The following is a 23,019-nucleotide window of genomic DNA, read 5'->3' as shown; positions in this document are numbered from 1 at the left end:
TTCTATAATGACTTTTAGACGTGAAGATATTTCAATCCATTGGTATTTCATATTAATTACCTATGAATATTTTATGTAAGTAATTTTTGTAGGTAAAGAGGCCGTTATCTAGCAATGTTAGGTCATCTTTCTCATTCCAGCATAATTTGAAATTGGGCTAAAATGATATCTAAAAGGATTACATTATGCAATCCCCGTTTTTCAAGCAAGTTCCTTTATAGGGTTGCCTGCTTCATGGTAAATTCACCTTCTAGATGAGTCGCCTCTTTGCTGATCGAGGAAGTACGATAAATCTTCAAGATTGCTGATTTCGAACTCTGGGTTCATTTTAGCTTTGAATTCTTCAACTTCAAAAATCACAATTACCTTGTAACCATCAACATCAATGCGAAACAATTAGTATTTTTTGTGTCTCTATTCTTACTATAAAGAGAATGCCATTTCACAAAACCAAGTCCTCACAAACATTTTTCTAAATGGGTGTTTCATGCCCTTTGTACTTGTCAGGGCCCAACAACTTGTAAACTTTTTCGGGTTGACACCTTACAAATTCTTTGGGTTGGGTTACTTAAACTTCTTCTAAATCTTCAATTAAAAGTACAAATAAGATGTGTTTTCCATCCGTTTTTATTTGAGAGGGAAAGTAAAATTCCTATATTTTCAAGTCATGCAACACACATCACCTGCAAAATTTTCATCATAATCAATTTCAGAATTCTATACATAGCCTTATACTACTAGTCTTACCTTGTATTTTATAACATTTCCGTTTTTGATCTCTTTTAATTTATAAACCCATTTAAGAACAATGGATTTCCGAGCTATTGGCAGATCAATGAAGCTCAAGCTTTTGTTCCTTTCAATTATATCCGGTTCACTTCTCATGGCCTTGATCTGTCGTTCTTTGTAGACATAGAATATGATGTGGGTTCGTCAACATCTTGTAAAATATTAGCTTGTCACACTCATCATAAATATAAGTTAATATTCGTCTCGACTCTGTTTGCACCGAGGTATTTTGGGACACGCTTTCCGGTGGGTCTTTTATTGAACTCAAAAATCACACAGAAACATTAAAATAAATTCCTACTTATGTCAGAAAACAGGAACCTTATATTGTCTAAACAAAGTCAAATGCCTCGTCTTTAATCTTCTGGAACATTCCAACAGCAAATAATTGTGTTTAGACCGACGTCAAACTTAATATTCATTAGTCAAAGAAGCTTGTATTGTGTTAAGTTCTTTAATATTAAAAAACGCGTTTTATTTCTTTTTGACAATAATGGAAGACTAAATAATCTAACACCTTTTTCCCATTTTCATCACTTAACTTCCTTTCTAAATTCTAATTCATTCGTCGTTCCTAATTAACTATTACATCTCGTTCTATTCCCACCACCATGAATCCCCATCTACACCCGACACCAGCCATCTTCATCACGTTCACAGTGATTATCGTCATCGTTGTCTCTTTTCCGGCTATCTCATGCCAAGAATCCCGGCCATATGATGTTTGTGGCGACGTTGTCAAGTGTGGAGACTTCCAACTACACTACCCATTTTGGGGGTCAGATCGTCCGGCGTACTGCGGCCACCCAGGGTTTCAGCTAACCTGCGAATTTAATGTCTCCCTACTCAGTTATCAGTCAGTTAACTACCAAATCCTGGATACGGATACAAGTACACAGACAATCAACATGGCTAGAAACGATCTCTGGTATGACATTTGCCCTGAATATCTATACAACACCTCCTTCAACTCGACCCTCTTCGCCGTCGACAGTTCTGGCCAGGAGAATGTGTCTTTGTACTACGGGTGCAATACCAGTACACCAATGATTCCGTTGGGTGCTAATCACCTGTTTAGTTGCAATGTGAATGGGAGCCAAAGTGATGGCTATTTCCTTACGACTAATCAGATAGTTTCTAACATGACCAACTTCTTGGAAGAGTGCCAGAATTCCATCACTGTACCGGTGAAGCAATCTTTTGGTGGTCGATTAGGGTCGCAATTTGCTACAGCAGATGAACTGAGATCAGCTTTGATGGCTGGTTTCGATTTAATATGGATAGCGAAAGGCGTTGAGTGTAATCAGTGTATGAGGTCAAATGGTCGGTGTGGCTCCAACTCGACTTCACCTGAATTGTTTGCTTGCTATTGTGATAATGGGATTTTTTCGTTAACTTGTAACAATTCAACCGGAAGTGGAGGTACGTGATTTCCAATGTTGTAGATTCACATTTTGCTTAGGTATTTATAATCCTTCCTATTTCATTTTGACTCATATTAAGTGTCTTTCATTGACGTTGCTTATTGCTCATGGTCTGATCTCCAATACGTTACCTTCTTGATAACAGGAATCATGGGAGTTGCGTCGTTGAAGGTTATTATAGGTAGCGCAGATAAACTTTTGTCTACGTCAACCAAAGTGTTTAATTAAGAAGACATTTACCAATAGTTTTGGTATCAAATTAAACACAAAATGTTCCTATGCTTTCATTGAACCCGAAGACACATTATTCCTCATTGACAAATCATGTAAATATTATGTGCAGGCATTTCAAGTGCCATTGCAGGGATCCTGATCATGTTGTTGGTGATGTTCTTTCAAATAAAAAGATGGAAGAATCGAGGTCTCATCAGACCAGATAGAAAGCCTCAATTATTGGTAAGAATCTCCACAGACAACATTAATAATGTCTTTGTTAGATTTCATGATTCCTAACCTATCGTAGCATCCGATTTAAACAACAGGGAACCTCTAGAAATCATCAAATAGAAATATTCATACGGGACTATGGACCTATAGCTCCAAATCGATATAGATATTCAGAAATCAAGAAAATGACAAACTCATTCGTTGAGAAACTGGGACAAGGAGGCTATGGAAGTGTCTACAAAGGACAATTGCCTGATGGGCAACTAGTTGCTGTAAAGCTTTTGGGTAAAGCCATGGGAGATGGAGAAGATTTCATTAATGAAATTGGAAGCATTGGTAAAACATCTCATGTCAACATAGTTACACTCTTGGGTTTCTGTTTTGATGGAAACAAAAGAGCCTTGATATACGAGTTCATGCCAAATGGATCCTTGGATAAGTTTCTACGTCGTGATGAATCTCATCTAAACTGGAACACATTATTTAGAATCGCAAAAGGGATTGCACGAGGTTTGGAATACCTACATGAACATTGTAACACAAGAATAGTCCACTTCGACATAAAGCCTCACAACATTCTATTGGACGAAGAGTTTGTCCCAAAAATATCTGATTTCGGGTTGGCTAAGTTGTGCAAGAGAAAGGAGAGTATTGTATCCGTAACAGGTGCAAGAGGTACTGCTGGATACATGGCTCCTGAAGTATTTTTAAAGAGGCTTGGAGGAGCTTCTCATAAGTCTGATGTATATAGCTTTGGGATGATGGTTCTTGAAATGACTGGTGCATGCAAGGAAAATATCGCTAGCACAACAGACATGAGTGTGATATATTTTCCAGATACAATATACAAGAAACTAGAAGATGGAGAAAATGTAGAGGTTGATGGGGTGACAACTGAAGAAGAAGAGGAATTAGCTAAGAAGATGGTGATGGTGAGCCTGTGGTGCATCCAGTCTGATCCATCGGATCGGCCTTCTATAAGTAAAGTTGTGGAGATGTTGGAAGGAAGCTTTCAATCGTTGCATGTTCCAACTAAACGTTTCTGGTCATCTCCAACAAGGTATAGCCAAGGAACCTCAGCATCAACCACACTGGATTCAAGTCATGAAAGAGTATTAACAAAAGTTATACAGGAAGACATTGCTACTTAATTGTTAGCTATGAAAGTTTTAATGTCTTAAACTTAATTTTAACTGGCTAATTAATCTTGTTCGATGTTCAAAGCACTCCCCTTGTTTGAATATGACATATTCGTGAGACACAAACATCTTGAGTAATCAAAACATTATAATGTTTAGACAAAAGCTAATTGATTGCATAATGTTAAATAAATCTTTTTAAGCCATCTTAATTAATAAGTTAATAGTTAACATATATTTTAGACAAAATTATGTTTTTTTTAGATTGCCATGTTTCTTCCTTAACTTTTTTTCATAGCGATCCCTATGGTTTTTCTTGACTCATGCTACCTTTATATATATATATATATATATATATATATATATATATATATATATATATATATATATATATATATATATATATATATTAAGAAATTATATATAAAACTAAAATGAAAACAACACACCCCCTAATAAAACCCTGATCGAAAACCCAAAAACAAAGTACACATCACTTCTCCTCATCCTTATCTCTGACAAACTCTCTCTCCTCGTGATGTGACCAATGGTCGCGGCGTGTTGTTCGATCTCTTGATCTATTGGATTAACAAATAGCAATAACAAAACAATAAAGAACAGAAACTTAATTGAAAACTAATCTTGACTAATAAAAACTTGGACAAAGAGAGAATACACAAAACGATAGATTTCACAAAGAACCCTCGCATAACTTATATGTTAGAGAAAACTTTATAATATAAGTAAACCCCTATAAAATCGGGGATTTAAACAAAACAATACGGTGACAATATCCTACTCGCTAAAATCGTGGATCTGAATCTTCGTTCATAAGTAATCTCCACGATCGCGCCGGTTGATTTCGTGACATCGCATCAGATCGATGACCAAGGTGAAGTAGGTTTGACACATTAGATTATAAACTTCTATCTTGGTTGGTCTCATATTTCGTAGTATTGTGTTTGAATGTGTATGCAAAAGGTTTCTTAGTTTTGTATCATTTGTCTTCAACTTGTAATATGTGAATACATATTTTGATTTAGTAGTTCTCAATCTACGCTTCACAGCTTCAGTTATTTGTTTCGATATGTTGTCTTAGCTTAGGTGTCATTGTTGGTTCTATATTCTCTAGAATAATCGAAAAACAATATTGCTAATAATGTATGATTCTATAGAGTCAATTCAATAACTATTAGACACACTTGAATTAATATTTTAGTATATGAGTTTGATTCAAATTAAAATATTAGAGCTCTTGGAATTATTATTTGATGATGATGATGATGATAATAATAATAATAATAATAATAATAATAATAATAATAATAATAATAATAATAACAACAACAATAAAAACATGATTCATATGTGTATAAATTGTTATAGTTTGGTACTTATATCATTTAATTATTAAATGATTTAGTTTGTGTAAAATTTTATTTATTTAAATTAAAGAGTTAGATTAAATAAATAAAACTAACTCATATATATATATATATATATATATATATATATATATATATATAGAGAGAGAGAGAGAGAGAGAGAGACAAAGAGAGAGAGAGAGATCCGGTAAGAAAATGTTTTTCTAAAAAAGATAAGAATTTTTTTTTCTACATATTCTTTTGGCGAACAAAACAAATAAATCACTTGATGAATAAAAAATAATATGATTCACAAAAAAATAATAAATAAAAACAAACAAACAAACAAACAAAACCTAAAACTCATAGTGCGTACATCTGGAAATTCATCGCTAGAGGTTCACAGCAATTCTCAAAGACAAAACAATTTGTTTATTCTCATGTTGATTTGGATGATATCATTGCCAATAATTATGGTATGACCAAAGATGAGGCGGAGAGACGTCAAAATGATTTAAGAGCAAAATGGGAGTTACCTTTTGCACTTCCGCCTAACACTTTAAGACTTGTGAGCTCTTACAAAATGTTATATGAAATATATGAAGGAGTAATATTCTAGAGATATTGAACAAATTTACTCAGTTCAAACTTCTCTACTATAAGAGTTTGGATCCTTTAATAAAATAGAGTCAATAAATCGAGTTTCAGATAGATACAATCATTTGTAAGTAGAATGTTGAAATACACTTTTCCAAATGAGTCGATTTAACAAAAAGTTAAATTCATGACTAGTCTGAGTTTTGAATGGAAGATGATGACTTCAAATGGGAAGGCGCCGAAACAGTTTAAAATCTATATGTTAGCACAAGTTGTTGGAAATTTGAAAATTCATGAAGATGAGGTTATAGAGAATCTAACGTCAAATGTGGATGCAAGACCATTAGCTCTAGTTGCGAAGGAAGAGAGAGTGAAGAGAAAGAAATCAAAAGAAAATCTTGATTCTGAAGTAGATGCAACAAACGAGGAATTCACTAATGATGAAAAGTCTCTCATGGTCAATAATACAATGAAGTTCTTCAAAAAGAATTTTTCAAATTTAAGAGGTAACAATAATGAAAGAACTGATGGTGGAGGAAATGTATACAAAGGAAGAAACTTATATTCTGAGAAAAAAAGTCAAGGAGTCAAGAATTATCAACAAGAAGAAGAGATGATGGAAAACAGGTTGCTTGAAGATTTAGGCTCCGACCGTAGTTATTGTAATGGAAAGAATCATTTTTCTAGAATGTGCATGTTGTGAAATCAAAATGAGTAGAAGAAGAAAGAGAATGATGAAGTTTACTATATTTAGAAAATTGAATATCTAGAAAAGTTGAAAATCTAAGGAAAGGCATTAATTATAGAGGAAGATGATAGTAACGGGAGAAATATTGAAGTCTGGTTAACAGATTCAAAGGATAAGAAGGTTCACAAACCTACTCATGGTACCTACTGTGACAACCATCAAAACTCAGGTTAGGACTCATGTAGAACCTTTTAATTTCAATGCGTGCACATAACTTGGTTTTAGATGCAACAAGTTAAGCTAGATCACGACTTAATAAATCCCTTGGAACAAGTTGTGTAACTTAGCTTGTACTAAGCAGTTGTATTGATGTGAATACTCTAACTAGGTTGTAAAGGGCCAAAGTTCAATCTTAAAAGTAAACATAGAAACCATGTTATGAAGATCAAAGCTCACGATTATGTAGAATACCCTAATTTCTTAATCAGAACATATGATGTGCTTAACTACTTTGATAACTTCATGAGTTGAAAACTTAAAAGATCGATTAGATTCAAACAAGAAAAGCAATGAAACACATAATATGAATCAAGAATGTGTCGACTGATTACAAATCACAGCCTCAGAAGAGATCGATAAAAGAATTGCTACTTAGAGGTGTGTAGGGTTTACAATGACACGATTAACTAATACACGATGCATGCATGCATCTTAAATAGTAAAACCTTAATCATTAATCACGGGTGGACAGGCCCAACTCGGATATACAAAAGACTAAGTAAAAGGCCCAAAAGACGCAACACTAAATACTCAACAATCTCCCCCTTTGTGTTGATTGATGCGAGAGTCCTTCACTACTGAGTTCGCTTCTGCACTTCAAATACTTTCGGAATCATGCTCAGAAGAACCTTGCAAACTTGGATATACCATTGAATCATATCCGATAAGCACTTCTTGTCATCTTTACTATTCCCTTTATGCTTATTGATAAAGTCCAAGAGATACTCTAGACATGAAGTGGAGAACAAATGCTTATCAGTAAGAAAGAAGCAAGCCTTATGAAAGTATGCTTCTATTTGTTCCTTCAATTAAAATGCTACACACCGCCCGTTCTTTTGTATCTTTCAAATTTTCATTTTGTCAAGACCTTCAGGGACTTCTTTGGGGAGTACACTTGGCTTCCTTCACAACACAACAGCAACCTCAACATCCATCTTACCAACCTCTTGAATGTATGAGATTATCATTTTCATGAAGTGAGCAACAACAGGCTCATATTTCTGTCCATCCCTTAGCAACGAGTTGTACAACATGATCCAATCATATGGGTTCAAGCATGGAAGATCGGCAAGGGTAAACTCATGCAACTAACTCGTTGAACCCCTAGCAACCTTAAATTTTGCATTTGGGAAGCTATTGGTTTTAATTGGATCAGTGACCTTCATAGCTGTAATTTTACTTGCACTCCATGTTTCGTACGGCGACTTCATATCCTTAAGGTAGAACGAGAAAAGAAAGTGATCTGCACCATTGTATGTTGCTGGGATATTCACAACTTTCACAAAACTGCGAAACCTAAAGGCTTTCGGTGTGATCGGAAGGTCCAACTACGAGTCTTGTGTGTTTTGAAGATCAAATGACACAACTGGTTCCAACCAATAAAGGCTCGGCATATACACAACCTCACAAAGAATTCGCTTCAAGTTCTATACTGGAAATAAAAGCTTTTGGCTTTCGAGCGTGACCTAAGCTTCACGTTCGACTTTTTCTTTCTCTCCAGCCTCACGAATGATTCTTTGGTGCTCGTCCATCTGAGGTTCACGATAGGCAGTGGAATGTGTAACTTTCGCCTCACTTCATGTTCCTTTTTTTGGTTGTGGGCTTAGGGCAGATTCACCCATTCAACTGTCTGTTTGATCTTGGTTATATACAACTCGTATGTACTAAGTGATCATAGGAGGTTAATATCGTCGCATTGAGTTTCTAGGGCAAACCCATCTTCAGCTAGTTTTTACTTATAGATAAAACTAGGTATCATTAAACTAAGTATGGTAATTATACTTGTGCTTTTCGGTCTTAGAACGATTAAGACTACAAATCAGTTTTATGGAAAATATAGGATTTTTCGGGATATACATCGTTATTTTTACAAGCAAACATAATTACAAAAGGTTCAATACTTATTTACAAACCAGTATAAGAAAATGGACCTATAATGGGAAATTTCATAATTATTTTGTTTATACGTCAGAGTTATATATAAATAATATATGATAAGTAGTGGAATGTGTAACTCCACCTCATTTCCTATTCCTTCTTTGGTTGTGGGGGCTTGGGGCAGATTTATGCATTCAACTGTCCGTTCAATATTAGTTTATATATAACTAGTATGAATTATGTGGTTGTAGAAAGAACTATTGTGGTCACCATATTACTAAGAATCAATAATGTTAATTCTGTGATTACCTAGTGAATATGTTAGAATTATATAGATGAAGATCCGATGGGCAGTGGAATGTGTGACCTCCGCCTCATTTCCTATTCCATGTTTGGTTGTGGGCTTGGGGCAAAATCATACATTCAACTGTCTATTCGATCTATATTATATATAATTTGAATTCTCTAAATGAACGCAGAAGGAACAGGCACGGTCATATTACTCATTAAGAGAATATAGGATTTTCTTAAGGAATACTTTCATCGTATCTCAAAGAGTTATTATAGTTAACTCTGTAAGTACCTAGTGAATACATCAGGGTTATATACAATGAGGATCCGACAAACAATGGGATGTGTGATTTTTGCCTCGTTTCTTGTTCCTTGTTTGGTTGTCGGCTCGGGGAAAAATCACACAATTGATTGTCTTTTTGATTTGTATTGTATTTAACTTGTATCCACTCAGTACTCGTAGAAGGAACTAGTTGTTGGATTAGGTGTCTAAGCCCATAACTATAATTGGTATGTACTTGAATTGATAACTGTTGGAACCTGAAAGTGAACCTCTAGCAATCCTAAGTACTTATTCCTTAGTATGGTGGTTTCGAAGGGAACAGTGCTTCGGAACTTGTCCAGGGCTGAAGAGTTGAAGAATAAAGCGAAGTTCCGAACAGAAGTCACTCCGGAATGCATGTTTTGAATGTTAGATATTCCGGAGTCTAGCTATTTTGTCTTTCGTCATTTAATGTCTTCGTATTGATGTAACATTTCATAGGACTTAGTCTTTCTTTGTTATATTAGACAATCAAAATGTCAGAAGTAATTTTGTTGTCCGGTCCTATGTAAGTTCCTTGGTTAATTCGATGTAACATTCTCTCCTATATAAAGGAGCATTCAATACAAGCCAACAACGGATCTTTTTCACACTTTTGGCATATTTACTAAGTTCTTAAAACATTCTTCTTGTTCTTAATTTATTATCTTTACTTTGATCATTTACTCTAGTTCTTCATTTAATGACTTGATCATTTGTTGAACACATTATCTAAGACTAGACTGGTCTTTACAGGCTAGACTTGAACATTTATTAGTAAGCATGCATTGATCTTAAGAATTCATTAAAGGTTTGTATTCTCAAACCTTGTCCCTGCGCAACTGATCAAATTTCTAGTTCTCACAATTGGTATCAGAGCTTCAGTGGGTGTCCTTTGAATCCATAAGAGCAAATTATAGTTGGTTTGAATATACCCTAGTATTTTAACCATTTATGTGTTCAGGATAAAAGTTCTTCTATATACCACTTTTGCTCAAGATATCTTAACTTTAATGGCTACTTCTAATCCTCAACGAATTATATCAATGCAAATCACAAATAGTGTGGGTGGCCCTACCTGTGCCCCATTATTAGTTGTGGAAGAATATGATCACTAGAAAGTTAAAATGGAAAGATTTCTTTTAGCCAAAGATAAAGGTGAAGAGATCTGGAGATCCATGAAAGAAGGTCCTCATGTTCCTATAAGAACCGTTTTAAGAGATGTTGCTGCTTAGCTTATGGGTCAATACGAAAATCGTCCAGCTCCTCTAACTGTTGATGACATTGAAAAACTACATGCTGACCAAGTTTCCTTCTCTGAAATGATGTTTGGTGTTCCTCCCTCACTCTTCAAGCACATCATGTTATTCAAATCAACTAAAGAGATTTGGGACATTCTTCAGGACCTGATTGAAGGCTCGAAAAACATGAAAGACAAGCACCTTACTTCAGTTGTGAACGACTTTGATACCTTCACAACCACTCCTGGTGAATCAGTGGCCTCTACCTCCAACCGTTACCGAATCGTAGTCAACAACATGACTGCTCATGGGATTGTCCGAACTCCTTTGGAGCACAATATTAAATTTATAAACAGTCTTGGCAAAGGATGGGGAAATGTAAAATCTTGTCTTCAAAGCAATGGTTCCTTGAAAAAAGTTAAAGCTCTATTAATTTTTTGATGAACTTCAAGGACACGAGTCAAATGTTGCTCAAACCATAAGGGAACTTTTCGGAGGTCCTCTTGCCCTTCTCAGTTCTTTCGAATCAACTTTTCCAAACTCATTTGTTCAGGACCTTTTTTGAAAACCACTGTTCCATTTGTTAAATCATCAACACCCTCTCAAATCCATCCTATTGACAATTCTGAAGCCATGGATTCAGAACTTCGTTTCCAACAGGAGTTTGCTCTACTCTCAATGAAATACAAACGACCTTTCAACCCTTCCTTTAAACCATACCAAAACAGATTCCAAGTTTTTCACCATAACAATCCTCAACCATATCCAACTCCGGAATCTAAACCAACTTCCGAAAAACCTCCTACATACAAACCGAACCTCCCTAAGCCAAACTCTTCTTCGACATCTTCTCAGAATTCCAGTTCAGACAAACCAAAAATTGTGTGTCATAAGTGTGGACAACCAAACCAAAAATCAAGGATTCTGCCTACTATGTCCGAAAAGCTCAAGAAATGGATGAAAGTGAAAAAGCATTTGTAACAAAAGTTTCAAGAGATGTTTAAGGTTATTGGTCTTCCAGAGATGATGATGATGATGAAACCACTGGTGGAAACATGTGACTCATGGAAAAACAAGAAATAGAATGTTATGATGGCTATTGGTCGTCTAGATCTGAGAAAGATGATGAAGATGTTTAGCCCAACTACTGCTACATGGCTACAAACGCCCCTCTAGGAAGAACCATCATTCAACAGGTAAAAAGTTTCATTACTGAAAATAATTTGATTTATCAATTTGAGAACCATATCTAACTTAGATTCAATCGGACATGAACATCATTTACAAAGCCTATGAGTCAGCCATAGAAGCTAGTGAGAAGAAGGATATTGAACTGAGTCGTCTTAGATTACGTTTCGAGGATAAGAAGTTAAAAATTGAAACTTTAGAAGGAGAGCTTGTAATGTTAAAAGATGAATGTATCATTTTGAAGGACAAATGTGAAATTACCTATTCTGAAAGAAATGTGTTGATTTCTTATAATAAACGTCTCAATTCTAAAATAGATGCTTTGCGCAACTCTATTGACATGCTTAAAGCAAATGAACAGATGACTCATAATTTTCGTCATCCATGGTCAAAAGCACCTGGTCTGGGAAGCGAGTTTCCGAAGCCTATTGCTAGTCCTTTGAAGGAATTGCAAAATCTGACTTTTCTAGGAGAGGTTTCGAACATCAAACATTCGAACATCACAACTTTTGATCAGCTTAGATAGATACTTAAAATTTTAAAATAAATATAGGGTTAACTTAAATATAAATTTTAATTCGACTTAAACAACCCAAAAAATAGTTTGTAAATAGTTAAAAGTTATAAATTGTAGTGTCTTTCTAATAATGATTATACGTTGGTTAATAAGGTTAAATAAATACCAAACCTAAAGTGTAATCATATATAAACTAAATTTCAATATTAAAATAATATATCGACTTCTATTTACAAAGTTATGTTTTAAACTTTTAACATATTATACTTAATTTATTAAATTTAATATGTTGTATGTAAACCAGTATCAGTTTAAAGCTACAACTTTTGAATAGTTTAGATAAAATACTTAAATTATTAATTTAAACATTACATGATCAACTTAAATATAAATTTTAGTTCCACTTAACAATATTTTGTGAATAGTTAAAAGTGAGTAAATTGTAGTGTTAAATGTAAAGACAAAATTGTAATCTCAATTTAACTAAAATATTTCCTAAAGATATTTTCATAATCATTAAAAGTTTTCAAATAAGTAGCGTAAAATAACTTACAATAACAGTAGTTAAAAATAACTGTATATAAATGATTATATTGTTACCTTTAAAAACGAAAAGCAATGTTTGATGTTTTAAATAATTTCAATCATAGAAATTAAAACATTAAGAAAATAAATTTAAAAAAAATAATTTACAATAAAAACTATGAATAATATTAAATCATATATTATATTTAATTTTTTGTAAGTAACTTGTGGGTAAAAGTCATTCAAACAATTGAGATTATGTAGAGTTTAATAGATGTATATATGATCATATAACTCAAAATAATCAATATATTATATCAACTTAGTATACGAATTATTATATCAAATTTAGCAACATCGTTGTTGTTATATTTTAGAAAATATATATTTGTAAATATTTCAACTATATAGGTGTTTATGCGCAACGTGCGGGAATTCACATAATATCTTATAAAGCTAGCATTTTTTCTTGAATCTCATTCATTTGAAACTTCCAACATTTTTCCTTAAATCTCATTCATTTGAAACTTACAAGACTATTCAAGTTATAAGATTTAATTTGACTTTTAAAATTCCCTTCAAATAAATGTAGTTAACCTATAAATACTTACTTCTATAGCAACAAATATCCTAAACCAAAAGAAAATACTTCTTTTGACTAATTAGGGCTCATTTGTTCTCTATTTTGGTGTAAATCCAAGTATTATATTGTCAATATAATATTGAAGTTCAATAATCGATAATAAGCAAGGTATGCATATTGTGTTTTTAATCAAAACATTTGGTTTTTTTGTTGGTTTATTCACATATTGTGTTTTTAAACTTGAATAAAAGTAGCTCTTTGAGAACTTTCTAGCATCTGTTTTAAAACTTGACACATGCAATATTTTATTGAGTATATAGGTACGAGCAATTATTTTTCGAAAGTCAAGGCTCTACACCATCCATTTCTTATAAGTTTTTTTATTAGTGTAAAATTGAATTAGTGAATGTAGTAATCAAGGGTGACGAGTTTACTTCAAGTTTTATGATTGCAACTCTACTTCAAATGTGATATGCATAATTTGTTGAACTTATTTATAAACACTCTGAAATTTAAGGAATATTTTAGTTGAAGATTACCTCATATTTTGAACAATATGCAAGTTTTTCTACTGAAGTTCATATTGAGATATAGAAATTCACTTTAGTGAGCTTATCAGTTTATTGCCTTATGAAGAAATTTGTAGTTTTCAATAAGCTGATGCGTTGATGTCTTTTAAAAATGATGCCAGAAACTTTACCCTTTACCATGTTAGTTGTTGTTGGTTTGTTGTATAAGTTGTATCTATTGGTTTTTAATTATATTGTTGTTTTCCATTCACATGTTTCATATTATTGAAAATGATCAATGCAATGATTTTCTTAAATCAACATTAACAGAGTAAGGAATCAAACACATTAGTTGCTATCAAACAATAATTGGACTTTTAAGAAGAAACACATAGCTTGAACAAGCGACATCCATACCTTAAGCCTACAATAAATTCTTAATAATTAATAATAAAAATGATAATAAATCTTAGTAGTATAAAACAAACACCTAACAAGAAATATCAATCACAAGATTGTTAAAATGTGTATTATTTTAGTTATTCACTAATCTTGGTTTTTATTTTATAATAAATTTATCGCAAAATATTCATTTGGAAGTTAGACAAACTCTTGATCTTTCAAGTAATTAACCACACATACTCGTTTCTTTTAACTTAACTAAATCATTCACTTTAACCTCCTTAATGTTATTTTTTTAATACATTAAAATCATTTATTAGTCTAAGTTCATACCAACTATTCAATTTTCAACCTAATATATACATACAACTTATTGGTTAAAATAAATATGGTTTAAATCACAACCATAAATCAAAATATCATAAGACTATTTTTCTAATAGTTAAAAATTATGTAAATTTTCAAATACAAAACCTAAACTGAAATGTATATTTAATTAAACATCAATGTGAGACTAGCCCCCTTGGTAGAGGTTTGCTTTTAGATTGAAGGTCTTGTGTTTTAATCCGGACGGTGGTGAACTTTATTAAATTGGTTATAGTAACTTTTAACAACTAAACACTCATTATAGAAATCAAGAATTTAAACATTATAATTGCATACTGTGCAACGCGCGGGAATTCGTCTAGTATACTTATAAATGAAACATTTTTCCTTTCATCACATTCATTTGAAACCCCCCATGCATTTTTCCTTTCACCAAATTCATTTGAAACTCCAATGACTTTTGTATTTCTTTCTAATTATGATTATAAGTTGATTAAAAAGTTTTAAATAAATATCAAACCTAAAGTGTAATAATAGACAAACTAACTTTCAGTATTAAAAGAATATATTTTCTTCTACTTATAAAGTTATGTTTTTATATTTTAACATATTATACTTAATTTATTAGGTCTAACATGGTGTTATATGTAAACCATTATCATTTTAAAGCTATAACTTTTGAACAATTTGTATAAAATACTTAGATTGTTCATTTAAATTTAATCTTACAGGGTCAACTTAAATATAAATTTTAGTTCAACTTAAAAACCCAAAGAATCTTTTGTAAGTAGTTAAAAGTGATAAATTGTAGTGTCTTTCTAATAATGATTATAAGTTGGTTAATAAGGTTAAATAAGTATCAAACCTAAAGTGTAATCATAAATAAACTAAATTTCAATATTAAAATGATATTATTACTTTTACTTATAAAGTTATGTCTTTAACTTTAACATATTATACTTAATTTATTAGATTTAATATATTGTTGTATGTAAACCATTATTTCTTTATAGCTACAACTTTTGAACAGTTTGGAAAAAATATTTAAATAGTTAATTTGAATATAACATTATAGGGTGAACTTCAATATAAATTTTAGTTCTACTTAAAAAACCCAAAAACTAATTTGTGAATTGTTATAAGTGATAAATTGTAGTGCTAAATGCAAAAACTAAATTATAATATCAATTTAACTAACATATTTCCTAAAAATAATTTTATAATCATTAAAAGTTTTCAAATAAGTAGCTTAAAATGACTTACAATAACAATAGTTAAAAATAAATCTATATAAATAATTATATTGTTACCTTTAAAATCAAAAAAATTGTTTGATGTTTTAAATAGCTACAATGATAGAAATCAAAAAAGTTTAGCAAATAAATTTTAAGAAATTAATTAACAATAACAACAACTATAAATAACATTAAATCATATATTATATTTAATTTTATTCATGAGTAAGCCGCGGGTAAAGGTCGTTCAAAAGATTTAGATTATGCAATTTAATAGATTTATATATTATCATATAGTTCAAAATAATCAATATATTATATCAACTTAGTATAATAATTATAATATCAAATTTAACAACATTATTATTATATTTAAAAAATCATATATTTGTAAAGATTTCTGCTATATAGATGCTTTTGCGCAACGCGCGGGCATTTGCCTAGTATATCTTATATACTTATAGATGAAGCATTTTTCATTTCATCAGATTCATTTGAAACTCCCATACATTTTTTCTTTCACCATATTCATTTCAATTAGACCGGTGACCTTCATAGCTGTAATTTTACTTGCACTCCATGTTTCGTACTGCGGCTTCATATGCTTAAGGTAGAACGAGAAAAGAAAGTGATCTGCACCATTGTATGTTGCTGGGATATTCACAACTTTCACAAAACTGCGAAACCTAAAGGCTTTCGGTGTGATCGGAAGGTCCAACTACGAGTCTTGTGTGTTTTGAAGATCAAATGATACAACTGGTTCCAACCAATAAAGGCTCTGCATATCCACAACCTCACAAAGAATTCGCTTCAAGTTCCATACTGGAAATAAAAGCTTTTGGCTTTCGAGCGTGACCTGAGCTTCACATTCGACTTTTTCTTTCTCTCCAGCCTCACGGATGATTATTTGGTGCTCGTCCATCTGAGGTTCACGATAGGTAGTGGAATGTGTAACTTTCGCCTCACTTCATGTTCCTTTTTTTGGTTGTGGGCTTAGGGCAGATTCACCCATTCAACTGTCTGTTTGATCTTGGTTATATACAACTCGTATGTACTAAGGTGCTGTTTGATTTTCTGAAGCAAAAATTCATGAAGTCTGCGGACCACCTCTGCAACCCTCCGCAGTAGAAGAGGTGGACCAAACGGCTGCAGACTATAATAAGAAGCGTGTTTGTTTTTTTAACATCTGCATACTGCTGCTGATATTAAAAAAATTAAAATAAACTAATTTTATAAACCGAAAATAGCTTTTTAATACGTAAAATTTAATAATGTATAACATTTGGGTAAAAATTAATGATATTTCAGTAAAAAAGAATGATATTTCAACAAAAAATAAAGATATTTTCAGTAAAAATAATGATATTTCATCAAGAAAATTATCATTACTGAATATAAAAAAAATGAAAAATAAATTCAATAAGAATAAACGAAAAAAAAAGGGAAAAAAATGTGAAATAAAATTTTAATAACATATAATCAAAATTTCAGCAATAAAAAAAGAAGAAGAAGAGGTCGGAAGAGGTTAGAAGAGGCAGTACAAGTGCTGTGCCAAACAGAGCACGCGTGCAGAGGTTTTTGACTCAGAAGACTTCTAAAAAACAAACAACTGCGAGATGAAAAGTGTTGCGCGTGTGCTGCGCAGCGCAGCAGGAAGAGGTTTGAAGAGGTTTTTTCCAAAAAAACAAACAGCACCTAAGTGATCATAGGAGGTTAATATCATCGCATCGAGTTTCCAGGGCAAACACATCTTCAGCTAGTTTTTACTTATAGATAAAACTAGGTATCATTAAACTAAGTATGGTAATTATACTTGTGCTTTTCGGTCTTAGAATGATTAAGACTACAAATCGGTTTTATGGAAAATATAAGATTTTTCGGGATATACATCGTTATTTTTACAAGCAAACATAATTACAAAAGGTTCAATACTTATTTACAAACCAGTATAAGATAGTGGACCTATAATGGTAAATTTCATAATTATTTAGTTTATACGTCAGAGTTATATATAAATAATATATGATAAGTAATGGAATGTGTAACTCCACCTCATTTCCTATTCCTTCTTTGGTTGTGGGGGCTTGGGGCAGATTTATGCATTCAACTGTCCGTTCAATATTAGTTTATATATAACTAGTATGAATTATGTGGTTGTAGAAAGAACTATTGTGGTCACCATATTACTAAGAATCAATAATGTTAATTCTGTGATTACCTAGTGAATATGTTAGAATTATATAGATGAAGATCCGATGGGCAGTGGAATGTGTGACCTCCGCCTCATTTCCTATTCCATGTTTGGTTGTGGGCTTGGGGCAAAATCATACATTCAACTGTCTATTCGATCTATATTATATATAATTTGAATTCTCTAAATGAACGCAGAAGGAACAGGCACGGTCATATTACTCATTAAGAGAATATAGGATTTTCTTAAGGAATACTTTCATCGTATCTCAAAGAGTTATTATAGTTAACTCTGTAAGTACCTAGTGAATACATCAGGGTTATATACAATGAGGATCCGACAAACAATGGGATGTGTGATTTCTGCCTCGTTTCTTGTTCCTTGTTTGGTTGTCGGCTCGGGGAAAAATCACACAATCGATTGTCTTTTTGATTTGTATTGTATTTAACTTGTATCCACTCAGTACTCGTAGAAGGAACTAGTTGTTGGATTAGGTGTCTAAGCCCATAACTATAATTGGTATGTACTTGAATTGATAACTGTTGGAACCTGAAAGTGAACCTCTAGCAATCCTAAGTACTTATTCCTTAGTATGGTGGTTTCGAAGGGAACAGTGCTTCGGAACTTGTCCAGGGCTGAAGAGTTGAAGAATAAAGCGAAGTTCCGAACAGAAGTCACTCCGGAATGCATGTTTTGAATGTTAGATATTCCGGAGTCTAGCTATTTTGTCTTTCGTCATTTAATGTCTTCATATTGATGTAACATTTCATAGGACTTAGTCTTTCTTTGTTATATTAGACAATCAAAATGTCAGAAGAAATTCTGTTTTCCGGTCCTATGTAAGTTCCTTGGTTAATTCGATGTAACATTCTCTCCTATATAAAGGAGCATTCAATACAAGTCATAAATGGATATTTTTCACACTTTTGGCATATTTACTAAGTTCTTAAAACATTCTTCTTGTTCTTCATTTATTATCTTTACTTTGATCATTTACTCTAGTTCTTCATTTAATGACTTGATCATTTGTTGAACACATTATCTAAGACTAGACTGGTCTTTCCAGGCTAGACTTGAACATTTATTAGTAAGCATACATTGATCTTAAGCATTCATTCAAGGTTTGTATTCTCAAACCTTGTCCCTGCGCAACTGATCAAATTTCTAGTTCTCACAATTGGTATCAGAGCTTCAGTGGGTGTCCTTTGAATCCATAAGAGCAAATTATAGTTGGTTTGAATATACCCTGGTATTTTAACCATTTATGTGTTAAGGATAAAAGTTCTTCGATATACCACTTTTTCTCAAGATATCTTAACTTTAATGGCTACTTCTAATCCTCAACGAATTATATCAATGCAAATCACAAATAGTGTGGGTGGCCCTACCTGTGCCCCATTATTAGTTGTGGAAGAATATGATCACTGGAAAGTTGGAATGGAAAGATTTCTTTTAGCCAAAGATAAAGGTGAAGAGATCTGGAGATCCATGAAAGAAGGTCCTCATGTTCCTATAAGAACCGTTTTAAGAGATGTTGCTGCTTAGCTTATGGGTCGATATGAAAATCGTCCATTTCCTCTAACTGTTGATGACATTGAAAAACTACATGCTGACCAAGTTGCCTTCTCTGAAATGGTGTTTGGTGTTCCTCCCTCACTCTTCAAGCATATCATGTTATTCAAATAAACTAAAGAGATTTGGGACATTCTTCAGGACCTGATTGAAGGCTCGGAAAACATGAAAGACAAGCACCTTACTTCAGTTGTGAACGCCTTTGATACCTTCACAACCACTCCTGGTGAATCAGTGGCCTCTGCCTCCAACCGTTACCGAATCGTAGTCAACAACATGACTGCTCATGGGATTGTCCGAACTCCTTTGGAGTACAATATTAAATTTATAAACAGTCTTGGCAAAGGATGGGGAAATGTAAAACCTTGTCTTCAAAGCAATGGTTCCTTGAAAAAAGTTAAAGCTCTATCAATTTTTTGATGAACTTCAAGGACACGAGTCAAATGTTGCTCAAACCAAAAGGGAACTTTTCGGAGGTCCTCTTGCCCTTTTGAGTTCTTTCGAATCAACTTTTCCAAACTCATCTGTTCAGGACCTTTTTTGAAAACCACTGTTCCATTTGTTAAATCATCAACACCCTCTCAAATCCATCCTATTGACAATTCTGAAGCCATGGATTCAGAACTTCGTTTCCAACAGGAGTTTGCTCTACTCTCAATGAAATACAAACGACCTTTCAACCCTTCCTTTAAACCATACCAAAACAGATTCCAATTTTTTCACCATAACAATCCTCAACCATATCCAACTCCGGAATCTAAACCAACTTCCGAAAAACCTCCTACATACAAACCGAACCTCCCTAAGCCGAACTCTTATTTGGAATCTTCTCAGAATTCCAATTCGGACAAACCAAAAATTGTGTGTCATAAGTGTGGACAACCAAACCAAAAATCAAGGATTCTGCCTACTATGTCTGAAAAGCTCAAGAAATGGATGAAATTGAAAAAGCATTTGTAACAAAAGTTTCAAGAGATGTTGAAGGTTATTGGTCTTCCGGAGAAGATGATGATGAAACTACTTGTGGAAACATGTGACTCATGGAAAGACAAGAAATAGAATGTTATGATGGCTATTGGTCGTCTAGATCTGAGAAAGATGATGAAGATGTTGAGCCCAACTACTGCTACATGGCTACAAACGCCCCTCCAGGAAGAACCATCATTCAACAGGTAAAAAGTTTCATTACTGGAAATAATTTTGATTTATCAATTTGAGAACCATATCTAACTCAGATTCAATCGGACATGAACATTATTTACAAAGCCTATGAGTCAGCCATAGAAGCTAGTGAGAAGAAGGATATTGAATTGAGTCGTCTTAGATTACGTTTCGAGGATAAGAAGTTAAAAATTGAGTCTTTAGAAGGAGAGCTTGTAATGTTAAAAGATGAATGTATCATTTTGAAAGACAAATGTGAAATTACCTATTCTGAAAGAAATGTGTTGATTTCTGATAATAAACGTCTCAATTCTAAAATAGATGCTTTGCGCAACTCTATTGACATGCTTAAAGCAAATGAACAGATGACTCATAATTTTCGTCATCCATGGTCAAAAGCACCTGGTCTCGGAAGTGAGTTTCCGAAGCCTATTGCTAGTCCTTTGAAGGAATTGCAAAATTTGACTTTTCTAGGAGAGGTTTCGAACATCAAACATTCGAACATCACAACTTTTGATCAGCTTAGATAGATACTTAAAAATTTTAAAATAAATATTGGTTAACTTAAATATAAATTTTAGTTCGACTTAAACAACCCAAAAAATAGTTTGTAAATAGTTAAAAGTTATAAATTGTAGTGTCTTTCTAATAATGATTATACGTTGGTTAATAAGGTTAAATAAATATCAAACATAAAGTGTAATCATAAATAAACTAAATTTCAATATTAAAATAATATATCGACTTCTATTTACAAAGTTGTGTTTTAAACTTTTAATATATTATACTTAATTTATTAAATTTAATATGTTGTATGTAAACCAGTATCAGTTTAAAGCTATAACTTTTGAATAGTTTAGATAAAATACTTAAATTATTAATTTAAACATTACATGATCAACTTAAATATAAATTTTAGTTCCACTTAACAATATTTTGTGAATAGTTAAAAGTGAGTAAATTGTAGTGTTAAATGTAAAGACAAAATTGTAATCTCAATTTAACTAAAATATTTCCTAAAGATATTTTTATAATCATTAAAAGTTTTCAAATAAGTAGCGTAAAATAACTTACAATAACAGTAGTTAAAAATAACTCTATATAGATGATTATATTATTAATGTTTAATGTTTTAAATAATTTCAATCATAGAAATTAAAACATTAAGAAAATAAATTTTAAAAAAATAATTTACAATAAAAACTATGAATAATATTAAACCATATATTATATTTAATTTTTTGTAAGTAACTTGTGGGTAAAAGTCATTCAAACAATTGAGATTATGTAGAGTTTAATAGATGTATATATGATCATATAACTCAAAATAATCAATATATTATATCAACTTAGTATACGAATTATTATATCAAATTTAGCAACATCATTGTTGTTATATTTTAGAAAACATATATTTGTAAATATTTCAACTATATAGGTGTTTATGCGCAACGTGCGGGAATTCGCATAATATCTTATAAAGCTAGCATTTTTTCTTGAATCTTATTCATTTGAAACTTCCAACATTTTTCCTTGAATCTCATTCATTTGAAACTTACAAACTATTCAACTTATAAGATTTAATTTGACTTTTAAAATTCCCTTCAAATAAATGTAGTTAACCTATAAATACTTACTTCTATAGCAACAAATATCCTAAACCAAAAGAAAATACTTCTTTTGACTAATTAGGGCTCATTTGTTCTCTATTTTGGTGTAAATCCAAGTATTATATTGTCAATATAATATTGAAGTTCAATAATCGATAATAAGCAAGGTATGCATATTGTGTTTTTAATCAAAACATTTGGTTTTTTTGTTGGTTTATTCACATATTGTGTTTTTAAACTTGAATAAAAGTAGCTCTTTGAGAACTTTCTAGCATCTGTTTTAAAACTTGACACATGCAATATTTTATTGAGTATATAGGTACGAGCAATTATTTTTCGAAAGACAAGGCTCTACACCATCCATTTCTTATAAGTTTTTTTATTAGTGTAAAATTGAATTAGTGAATGTAGTAATCAAGGGTGACGAGTTTACTTCAAGTTTTATGATTGCAACTCTACTTCAAATGTGATATGCATAATTTGTTGAACTTATTTATAAACACTCTGAAATTTAAGGAATATTTTAGTTGAAGATTACCTCATATTTTGAACAATATGCAAGTTTTTCTACTGAAGTTCATATTGAGATATAGAAATTCACTTTAGTGAGCTTATCAGTTTATTGCCTTATGAAGAAATTTGTAGTTTTCAATAAGCTGATGCGTTGATGTCTTTTAAAAATGATGCCAGAAACTTTACCCTTTACCATGTTAGTTGTTGTTGGTTTGTTGTATAAGTTGTATCTATTGGTTTTTAATTAT

At 32.1% G+C, this 23,019-nt stretch overlaps 1 protein-coding gene across 1 annotated transcript; it reads left to right on the top strand.

Moving 5' to 3' along the window:
* Nucleotides 1-1,330: 1,330 nt before the first annotated feature.
* On the top strand, nt 1,331-3,925 carry LOC145043749 (LEAF RUST 10 DISEASE-RESISTANCE LOCUS RECEPTOR-LIKE PROTEIN KINASE-like 2.3). Its single transcript, XM_078992495.1, has 4 exons — nt 1,331-2,211; nt 2,359-2,394; nt 2,557-2,669; nt 2,756-3,925. The coding sequence occupies exons 1-4, from the start codon at nt 1,401-1,403 to the stop codon at nt 3,809-3,811; spliced, it is 2,016 nt and encodes a 671-aa protein (XP_078848621.1). The 5' UTR covers nt 1,331-1,400; the 3' UTR covers nt 3,812-3,925.
* Nucleotides 3,926-23,019: the final 19,094 nt, after the last annotated feature.

The sequence above is a fragment of the Lactuca saligna genome, chromosome 4 (genome assembly GCF_052625555.1).
Source record: "Lactuca saligna cultivar CGN05327 chromosome 4, ASM5262555v1, whole genome shotgun sequence".
Taxonomy (NCBI): domain Eukaryota; kingdom Viridiplantae; phylum Streptophyta; class Magnoliopsida; order Asterales; family Asteraceae; genus Lactuca; species Lactuca saligna.
Note: the sequence above shows the minus strand (reverse complement) of the source record. Positions and strands in the feature narration are given on the sequence as shown.

Bases quoted from the DNA above. Each gene is read 5' to 3' on its own strand.
- LOC145043749 (XM_078992495.1), top strand. From the start codon at position 1,401: ATGAATCCCCATCTACACCCGACACCAGCCATCTTCATCACGTTCACA. The intron at 2,395-2,556 runs GTAGCGCAGATA...TATTATGTGCAG, and splicing joins GTCGTTGAAGGTTATTATAG to GCATTTCAAGTGCCATTGCA. The intron at 2,670-2,755 runs GTAAGAATCTCC...TTTAAACAACAG, and splicing joins ATAGAAAGCCTCAATTATTG to GGAACCTCTAGAAATCATCA.